The 10,660-nt window shown below is 42.1% G+C and overlaps 1 protein-coding gene across 2 annotated transcripts in view; it reads left to right on the forward strand.

Moving 5' to 3' along the window:
• Positions 1-6,552, forward strand: part of RHOXF1 (Rhox homeobox family member 1) — a 15,115-nt gene extending 8,563 nt beyond the window's left edge. For both annotated transcript variants that reach the window (XM_023202149.1, XM_023202150.1), the window contains 2 exons: positions 2,885-2,930; positions 6,303-6,552. In XM_023202149.1, coding sequence (XP_023057917.1) covers positions 2,885-2,930; positions 6,303-6,419 — 163 coding nt within the window. In that variant the 3' untranslated portion in view covers positions 6,420-6,552. The remainder of the gene's footprint in view (positions 1-2,884; positions 2,931-6,302) is intronic.
• Positions 6,553-10,660: the final 4,108 nt, after the last annotated feature.

The following is a 10,660-nucleotide window of genomic DNA, read 5'->3' on the forward strand; positions in this document are numbered from 1 at the left end:
GGCCAGATCTCAGCTCACTGCAAGCTCCGCCTCCCAGGTTCCCGCCATTCTCCTGCCTCAGCCTCCCAAGTAGCTGGGACTACAGGCGCCCGCCACCACGCCCAGCTAATTTTTTGTATTTTTAGTAGAGACGGAGTTTCACCGTGTTAGCCAGGATGGTCTCGATCTCCTGACCTTGTGATCCGCCCGTCTCGGCCTCCCAAAGTGCTGGGATTACAGGCGTGAGCCACCGCGCCCGGCCTAAACCACTTTTTAAGTATAGAGTTCAGTTGTGTTAAGTATGTTCACACTATTGTGCAATAGAGCTCTAGAATTCTTCTCATGTTGCCAAGCTAAATCTCTATACCAGTTAAGCAACTCCCCTTTTCCCCCACCCCTGGCAACCACCATTCTACTGTTTTGTTTTATGTCTCTATGATTTTGACTACTCTAGGTACCTCATGTAAGTAGAATCATACAGTATTTGCATTTTTGTCACTGACTTATTTCACTTAGCATAAGGTCTTCAAGGTTCATCCATATTGCAGCATATATTACAATTTCCTTCCTTTTTAAGGCTAAATAATATTCAGTTTTATAGATATAGGTCCATACACACCAACAGTACATGGGGGTTCCAGTTTCTCCACATCCTCACCAACACTTACTATTTTCTGGGGCTTTTTACATAGCCATCCTAATAGGTGTGAGGTGATACTTCATTATAGTTTCGATTTGCATTTCCCTAATGATTGGTGATGTTGTGCATCCTTTCATGTGCTTAGTGGCCATTTGTATACCTTCTTTGGAGAAATGTCTCTTTAAGTCCTTTACCCATTTTAAAATCTGAGTGGCTTTTTCTTTTTTTCTTTCTTTCTTTACTTTTTTTTTTCTTTTTTTGGTTATTGGGTTATAGGAGCTCTTTATATATTCTGGATATTAACCCCTTATCAGATGTGATGTGCAAATATTTCCTTCCATTCTGTGAGTTGTCTTTTTACTCTGTTCATTGTATCTTTTGATATACAGAAGTTTTAAATTTTGATATAGTCCAGTTTATCTGTTTTTTCTTTTATTACCCATGATGATGGCCTGTTGTTGTTGTTGTTTTTGAGTGGGGGATCTGTCACCCAAGCTGAACTCCTGGCCTCAAGCAATCCTCCCACCTCAGCCTCCTAAATTGCTGGGATTACAGGAGTGAGCCACCATACCCAGCTCTGGTCTGTTTTTATAAATAAAATTTTGTTGAAATTGGGGTAAGGAGAATGAGGTACTGTCATGCAACTACAGTGCTAGATCCTTCCTTTATTTAAAATTTTGATAATTCGTTCATCATAGTTTTTTTTGTTGTTGTTGTTTGGTTGGTTGGTTTTTTGTTCTTCTGTTTTTTTTGTTTTGTTTTGAGACAGAGTCTCTCTCTGTGGCCCAGGTTGGAGTGCAGCAGTGCCATTTCAGCTCTCTGCAGCCTTTGCTTCCTGGGTTCAAGCCATCCTCCCGTGTCAGACTCCTGAGTAGCTGGGACTGCAGGCACAGGCCACCCCACCTGGCTAATTTTTGTATTTTTTTGTGTAGAGATAAGGTTTCACCATGTTGCCCAGGCTGGTCTCAAACTTCTGGGCCCAAGCAGTCTGCCCGCCTTGGCCTCCCAAACTGCTGGGATTACAGGCCTGAGCCACAGCGCCTGGCCCTCATCACAGATTTTTGCATTAATTGTTATTTATTAAAATAGTGCATTAGGGCCGGGCACGGTGGCTCAGGCCTGTAATCCCAGCACTTTTGGGAGGCCGAGGTGGGAAGATTGCTTGAATCCAGGAGTTCAAGAACAGCCTGGGCAACATGGTGAAACCCCCTCTCTAAATAAAACTTAAAAAATTAGCCGGGTGGGTGTGGTGATGCGTGCCTGTACTCCCAGATACTTGGAAGACTGAGGCAGGAGGATCGTTGGAGCCCAGGACATGGAGGCTGTAGTGAACAGTGATCCTGCCACTGCACTCCAGCCTAGACGACAGTGAGACCCTGTCTCAAATAATAATAATAATAATAATAATAATGCATTAAAATTATTCATCTTGGTGGGGTGCGGTGGTTCATGCCCCAAATCCCAGCACTTTGGGAAGCTGAGACGGGCGGATCACCTGAGGTCAAGAGTTCCAGACCAGCCTGGTCAACATGACAAAACCCCATCTCTACTAAAAATACAAAAATCAACAGGGCGTGGTGGTATGTGCCTGTAATCGCAGCTACTCGAGAGGCTGAGGCACGAGAATCGCTTGAACCCTGGAGGCGGAGGTTGCAGTGAGCTGAAATCACGCCACAGAACTCCAGCCTAGGAGACAGAGTGAGACTTTGTCTCAATTTAAAAAAGAACAAAGGCCGGGCACGGTGACTCAAGCCTGTAATCCCAGCACTTTGGGAGGCCGAGACGGGGGGATCACGAGGTCAGGAGATCGAGACCATCCTGGCTAACACGGTGAAACCCCATCTCTACTAAAAAACACAAAAAACTAGCCGGGCGAGATGGCGGGCGCCTGTAGTCCCAGCTACTCCGGAGGCTGAGGCAGGAGAATGGCGTAAACCGAGGAGGCGGAGCTTGCAGTGAGCTGAGATCTGGCCGCTGCACTCCAGCCTGGGCGACAGAGCGAGACTCCATCTCAAAAAAAAAAAAAAAGAACAAAAAAAATTTCTCTTGATTACTGAGTTGTTAACGTCACCTTAAATTTTGTGATGAGGGTAAACCATTTCTAAAGCAACCATGGACCTGGGAATTAAAGAAAAGTATATGCTTGGGGGAGGTGTGAGGGGAGATTATAAATTATAAAGCAAGCATGAAGTATATAGTACATACTATATATTTCGTTCCATCCACAACCTTGAATACTAACCATGTGTGATTTTCTCTCCACAGAAGGGAACTTGCCGAAAACTTAGGTGTGACTGAAGACAAAGTGCGGGTAAGTACACTTGAAAAAGCAATTTGAGAGGGCAGCCATTCTAAAACCTGCTTCAGGGCATTGAAGGCTTTGTCCTGAACATTGTAAAGTTGTTTTTTTTATTATTGTCTTTTTTATGTTGGCAAATAAGTTTTGAAGTTTGGGTTCTTTGTCGGTAGGCTCCAGCTTATGGTTCTTTCCTCTTTCCTATTCCCATTAGGGAACATGATTTGACTAAAGGAAAAACAAAACAAAAAACTGCTTCTAATCTGTATACAAAATTAAACAAATACATACATAAGAAACACATATATGTATTTTATATATACATAGATATAATACATATATACATATATGTATGTATCCAATAAATAAAATTCGACTCCTTCTAACACTGGTATCTTTTAGGAGCAATTTCTGTGTAGAGTCATGGTGGGGCTCAGTCTTACCTTAGAAGTATTCAAGTTAATGCAGGGAGAAGCAGGGTTATAAGAGGGTTCGAGTGTACTAAATTATTTAAAGCCAGGCATAAACATTTAGCTAAATGAGTGAATTTATAAATACTGGGATGAGGGACTAATTCACCCATAGAACACGTTACACGACTAAATAACGTATATTTAGTTAAGCTGAGACTGATGGGAAGATAGCTTAAATGTCCAAGCCCCTGGTCCTCCTCCTTTTGTTTTTAAGTTATTGGTAAAGCAGTATAGACAGTGGCAGCGCTAAGTTTTAATTTTCTAAAATACTTTGATGTGTCAACCTGAAAATATTGCTAAAATAGTCACATTATTTTGGAATTGAGGAAAGTTTTTAAGGTTTTTATGCTTTGGAAAATTGTCTAAAGAATGAAACAAAATGAGTAATTGAGTAATATTGAACTCATTTCAATTGACCAAGAAGGGTGAAAAGGTTAGAGAAAAATAACGGGCAAAATAGGCTTTGCACATACCATACAAATTCAACATTATCAAACTACTAAATGTGTAAGTGACTGTTCTCTTGAGGAATTTCTCTCCATCTAAGGATTTATATTTCTTTTTGGTGGTACTTTTTTGAAGGCGTGGGTTTTCTGGAATTTGTTTGGAGAGGTGGCCCTCATTTTAGAGTAGATTCACACCCATGTTAATTTCAAATACTTTTCATTCCTTTAAGCAGTGTTAACTAATTTGTAGGTCATAGGATTCAAATGATGACCACTTAAGACTAAAGAAAACCGTACATAGTATCAAAGTGATGTTTTCCAAAAACAGAAAAGAAAACAAAAATCAGGATGACCTTATTATTAGCTTTTATGCAGAGTTCATGTGTGAGTGTAGTGAGGGAAATGCACTGCAGATCTGGTGGTGGGTTGTTCAAAAAAGCAGCCTGACAAAGCAGGTCACTGAGTGCTGACATCCTAATGGCAAAGGGTGGGCTCACAATCACACCTGGTTCGGGTTGGAGAAGTTGAAAAGAGGTTGGGACTGCTTTTCTTGGGCTGGTAAGGCAAACTCAGAGGAAAAGAAAAACAAGGTTTGGTGAGTTGTTTTTCCCCTCCCTGGGTTTACATAATGTTCTCTCCATAGTTCTCTGAAAAGAATACGAGCCACAAGATGCAAATAAGGGAAGAGACAGAATGTTCTCAAGTATCTCCAAACTATACAGCATAAATTTCCCCCAGGAAAGTAATACATAGTTTCCCCATAGCTTTTGCGGATATCATGCAACTGGTTTATGAAACCAGTATTGGGAATGTAGACCTAATATCAGAACATACCAGTTAACCCACTGTACACTTGGGTTATGTTTATAGATTTGACCAGTGGTACACTTGAAACCTCCCAAAATGAGCTCTTTTAGACTTTTAGAGACTGGCCTCATGCAGCAGAAAGACTGCAAATCCTTAAATGGGAAAGTGAAAAAGACGTTTCAGGCAAAGAAAGAAGGCCCTTTGTGCCACTTACAATTTGCAGTTTGAGAACTTTTGAAAGTAATAAATACAATATAAACTCCATTAACGAGGATGCTGAGAGGATAGTGACATGTAACTGACAGGTTCTCTTTGTCTGTTTGCTTTTTAATTGTTGGCAGATATTTAGGGAGGAGCCATATTTGTGACCCTTCCCCACATTGATGTTAACCATCTTCCTAAAATGCTGGTTCCGCCTTTTTGCCTTAGGAATAAGGGGTGGGATTCAGATCTCCTGGTTGAGTAGCAGGGCCTAGGGGGCCCTGCCACACTGGGCTATAGCACCTCCAGTCCAGGATCCTGGAGCTGTAGCTAAAACAGAGTGAGCTGACCTTGTCCTGAGCCCAGGAAGGTTTGGAGGGTGCAGCAGGTTGGAGAACGAAGATTTGGCATTGGTGACAATGGTATGCCTCTTTCCCCTAAACTGTTGGGTGGGTAAAGATTTTTGAGAGTTTCAGTTAATTTGGGTCGAGTTGGTTTCAACTTTCCTTAATGCTACAGGCTAAAATTATCAAGGCAGTGTCCAGGCCTCTCTTGCCAGAGGACAAATGATCCCTTAGACATCCTGGAAGGAAACCTGTCTAAAATTCCAGTGTGCTCTTTCCTATTATTTACTACATACCAAAGATGGATTTTTTAAACAGTCCCCTGAAAACGATTTGAAATTAGGCCCACTTTTTACCATGCCGATCTTCTCCCACGAACAAGGTGAAACTCTCCCTAGTGAGGAGGGAGCAGGCGGCAGCTGGATAGCTGATGGTCACTTGTCAGATGCACACCTTTTGTTACCCTGTTGCCAGGCATTGAATTAACAGCAAGGACCTGGAACAACTCATAAGCCAGAACTGCATCCAATACCTGGAAGTAACCATTAAAGACTATTAAAACTGGGGCTGGGCGCAGTGGCTCACGCTTGTAATCCCAACACTTTGGGAGACCAAGGTGGGAAGATCGCTTGAGGCCAGGAGCTCAAGACCAGCCTGAGCAACATAGCGAGACCCTGTCTCTACAGAAAAATTAAAACAGCTGGGTATAGTGGCATGTACCTCTAGTACCAGCTACTTGGGAGGATGAGGTGAGAGGATCTCTTGAGCCCAGGGGTTCAATGTCACAGTGAGCTATGATTGCACCACTGGACCCCAGCCCAGGCAAAACAGCAAGACCCTGTCTCAATCAATCAATCAATCAATAAAATGGAGAAGAGAGATACAAAGTAATAAGCTTATTCCAGGACTTGGCACAAAGCTGGTGCTCACTAAGGGTGAGCTGAAGGGCCAGGAACTGTGTTGTTAACTTTCCTAAGGTATTTTAGCAATGAGGAAATAGCTTCTCCTTATGCAGTCTAAAATCTCAATAGCATATAAAGTTGAATACTGTATTTTTCTATTATGACATAAACTGTTCAATATACTGAACCAGTCCCCTTTTCCCTCTGATTGTAGGTTTGGTTTAAGAATAAAAGGGCCAGATGCAGGCGATATCAGAGGCAATTAATGCTCACCAATGAAGTACTTGCTGACCCAGACAACTGTGTCTACGTCATCTTGGACGAGCCCTAGAATGCCATCCTTCTTCAGGAGCTAGTTTGGAGATGGGTTTTTCTGGTGCCACTGACACCTGGGCTGCCCATGCCACTCAGGCTACCCTTATCTCCTCTGAACTTATGTTATCAATAAAGAGGCAAATTCTCAATATATTTGTTTTTGTGTGCCAATTGTGGTTAGTATGGTATAGGTGCAAATTGTTTTTAAAAAGCCATTTAAGGCCGGGCACAGTGGCTCACTCCTGTAATCCTAACACTTTGGGAGGCTGAGGTGGGTGAATCACGAGGTCAGGAGTTCAAGACCAGCCTGGCCAAGATGGTGAAACCCCATCTTTATCAAAAATACAAAAAAAATAGCTGGGCGTGGTGGCAGGCACCTGTAATCCCAGCTACGCGGGAGGCTTGAACCCAGGAGGCAGAGGTTGCAGTGAGCCGAGATCGCACCACTGCACTTCAGCCTGGGCAACAGAGCGAGATTCCACATCAAAAAAAAAAAAAGCCATTTAAACAAAATGACAAAGAGGTCTCCTTTCATGAAATGACATCCCTGAGTTGCCATCAGCAATAGGCCCTGCACATCACAGAAGTTTATCAAGTGTCATTGTGAGTTTACACTGACCCATACATCCTTCTCCACTCCCCCTCCCTACCCCTGCCATTATGCCGTCCTCCTCACCATTATGCCCCTTTAGGGAATACAAATACATGCAAGAAGGGGTGAAGCAGATTCCTGGTGAGACAACAGTGTATTCCCAGATAAAGCTGAGTTCCATTTATGCTGACTAGTTCCGTCCAAATTCTGAACTCTAAAGAGAAACTTCTTAGGTGGCTACTCATAGGATTTATGGGAAGGTGGCAGCTGAAGATTGATCCACTATGCCCCAAATTCTGTTCACTGCCCTCCCTTCTTGTAGGGAACACAGGGGAATAGGAGCCATTCTGCCCCAAAGATCCTGCTGCTTCAAAAGAAGCACAAGCAAAAAATTCATTAAGCCCAAAAAGAGGCTTTTCTCCCTTTCTCCCCTACCCCCAGCCCAGGAAGCATATTGTCACACCTTCCCTAGCTCAAAAGCAGATGAACAATCCTTCAAGTTTATTTTGTCATCATCAGCATCTTCGAGAGAATCCCACTTCCTGCTGATTACAAGGTGAAAGGGGACCTTTTCATTTAGTGCTGCTCAAAGAAGAGTAAGAAGATGGTACCCTGAGCAATGTTCCAGAATAACCACTCAGTGGAACGAAGCAGTCAGACCTCTGCTTCGTTCATGCTATTGTAAATCAGAAATAAAATTCGAAGCCCCCGAACTATCTGAATGGATCTCGCCTCTCAGCCAAGGGCATTCCAAAGTTAACCTGAAAAATTGTTCAGGTCATGATGGGAAGTAGGGGTCAGACATGCCTTATTATTCCCTGCTCCCTTTTGGAATTCATGTACAGCTGACCAGTATTAACATTAGAACAGAACTTAAGACTAACAGATCTGTAGCAGTAAGACACCAATTTCCAGCATAACTCTGGTATAGCATCACATGACAGATAGCAGGCCCTGAAAGAAATCAGAAGTATTTTACCCTACGTGTTTCTTTGCCGTATTTTGAAATAGTCCTGCAAAGCTGTCTCTTGTGGGGGAAAATGTACATTCTCAAGAGAATCCCCTTTCTTGTGTAGGCCTTTTTCTTGATCCAGGAGAGAATCAACTCGAGTAAGAAACGTTTACAATCTATTCTCTCTGAAGCCGGCTACCTGGAGGCGTCCTCTGCATAATGGGAACCTTGGTCTCCACAACCCCTTATCTTAATGCAGACATTCTCTTGTATTGATTCTTGGTCTTTAGACAATAACATAACTCAACCAATTGCCAATAAGAAAATCTTTGAATCTACGTATGACCTAGAAGCTCCCACTTTGAGTTAACCCACCTTTCTGGACAGAACCAATGTTATACATCTTACATATATTGATTGATGTCTTATGTCTCCTTAAAATGTATAAAACCAAGCTGTAGCCCAACCACCTGGGGTACACATTCTCAGGATCTCCTGAGAGTTTTCATGGGTCATTGGTCACTCATATTCGGCTCAGAATAAATCTTTTCAAATATTTTTAGAGTTTTTTCATCAACATGATCTTCTTTGTGCAAAACTTTCAGGATAGAAAGAAAACAAAAGCAAAAATAAATTAGGAAGATGAAGAAGCCCAGCCCATTTTTGAGAGTCTTGCTCTGTCGCCCAGGCTGGAGTGCAGTGGCACGGTCTCAGCTCACTGCAAGCTCCGCCTCCTGGGTTCACGCCATTCTCCTGCCTCAACCTCCCAAGTAGCTGGGACTACAAGCGCCCGCCACTACACCTGGCTAATTTTTTCTTATATTTTTAGTAGAGACGGGGTTTCACCTGTGTTAGCCAGGATGGTCTCGATCTCCTGACCTCGTGATCCACCCTCCTCGGCCTCCCAAAGTGCTGGGATTACAGGCGTGAGCCACCGTGCCCGGCCCCCATTTTTAAAGCATAAAGTTCTTCTCAGTTTAACCTTTGTTTTTGAGTAACCTTTAGCAATATGAGTCTCCTTCAATGGAGTTTTATGTTAAAAGTGATTAATTGTGAACCCCACAGTCACATAGTGATTGCAATGACTACAGATAAGGTACCAGAGTTACCCCACAATTTCCTCTCATGGGTCTTAATCAAAGACCAGTTTAATAGTGCTCATATGTTCCCAGTATAAAGGAAGGCTCTGTTTCCTTGGAAAAGCATGCCAATTTTAATTCCTTACTTCTTCCTTTTTTCCACCTATGATTGTCAAATGTCAGCAAAGTAGTATGCATAATATGTGGCTTCCACAGAGATAAGGTTGTTATTGCTACACAGAAGCCCCAGGCCCTGTTGGGAGTGTGGAAAATTCAAGAAGAATGTACCTCACCACTTTCACAGGATGATTTTCAAACCAAAAATTATTTCCCAGTGTTAATCACTTTCCTTCTAAAACAGTAAATTTCTCAAAGCTTTAAGCAGCCTCAGAATTAGTGCATCTGTACAAATAAGCTCCAAGACACCATCTGACCCAGGCCTGACACCTCCTCTGCACTGGCTACAGCTGAAACTGAAGGCCAGAGAGTGCTCAGCAGAAATCCTCAGTCAATCCTCACACCCAGTCTGACACACACTAGCAGAGAATATTGTTCTTTTATGTTCAGATTTCCTGGAAGAAGCAAAATAAAAGTGAATACATTTTCCGGAAGTGGGTAGCATCTTCAAGAGTCATATACACTGCTTTTTAACATGTCTCTACTTCCAGGTGCCAGAAATTAAGGCAGGATTCAGGCAGGATGGTGGTATGAGGCAGAAAAGATAAGTAAAACATTTCTGTACATGATAATTTATCTGCAGTCTAGGTTTTCAAAGAGAGAGATCCTCTAAAATTAATGCCACAAAGAACACTTCTCTTTCTTTTTTTTTTTTTTTTTTATTTAACTTTCATTTTAAGTTCAGGGGCACAAATACAGGTTTGTTACATGGGTGAACTTGTGTCAGTGGGGGTTTGTTGTACAGATTATTTCATCACCCAGGTATTAAGCCTAGTACCCATTAGTTATTTTTCATTATCCTCTCCCTCCTCCTACCCTTCAGTAGGCCCTAGTGAGTGTTGTTCTCCTCCATGTGTCCATGTGTTCTCATCATTTAGCTCCCATTTATAAGTGAGAACATGCAGTATTTAGTTTTCTGTTCCTGCATTAGTTTGCTCAGGATAATGTTCCTTTTTATGGCTGCATAGTATTTCATGGTGTATATGTACCACATTTTCTTTATCCAGACTGTCATTGATGGGCATTTGGGTTGATTCCATATCTTTGCTATTATGAATAGTGCTGCAATGAAATACATGTGCATGTATCTTTATGATAAAATGATCTATATTCCTCTGGGTATATACCCAGTAATGGAATTGCTGGGTCAAATGTTATTTCTGGTTCTAGGTCTTAGAGGAATCACTACATTGTCTTTCACAATGGTTAAACTAATTTACATTCCCACCAACAGTAGAAAAGCGTTCCTATTTCTCTGCAGCCTTGACAGCATCTGTTGTTTCTTGATTTTCTTAATAATTGCTCTTCTGACCAGCGTGAGATGGCGTCTCAGTGTGGTTTTGATTTGTATTTGTCTAATGATCAGTGATGTTGAGCTTTTTAAAATACTTTTGTTGGCTGCATAAATGTCTTATTTTGAGAAACGTCTGTTCATTTCATTTGCCCACTTTTTTATT

The sequence above is a fragment of the Piliocolobus tephrosceles genome, chromosome 12 (assembly GCF_002776525.5).
Source record: "Piliocolobus tephrosceles isolate RC106 chromosome 12, ASM277652v3, whole genome shotgun sequence".
Taxonomy (NCBI): domain Eukaryota; kingdom Metazoa; phylum Chordata; class Mammalia; order Primates; family Cercopithecidae; genus Piliocolobus; species Piliocolobus tephrosceles.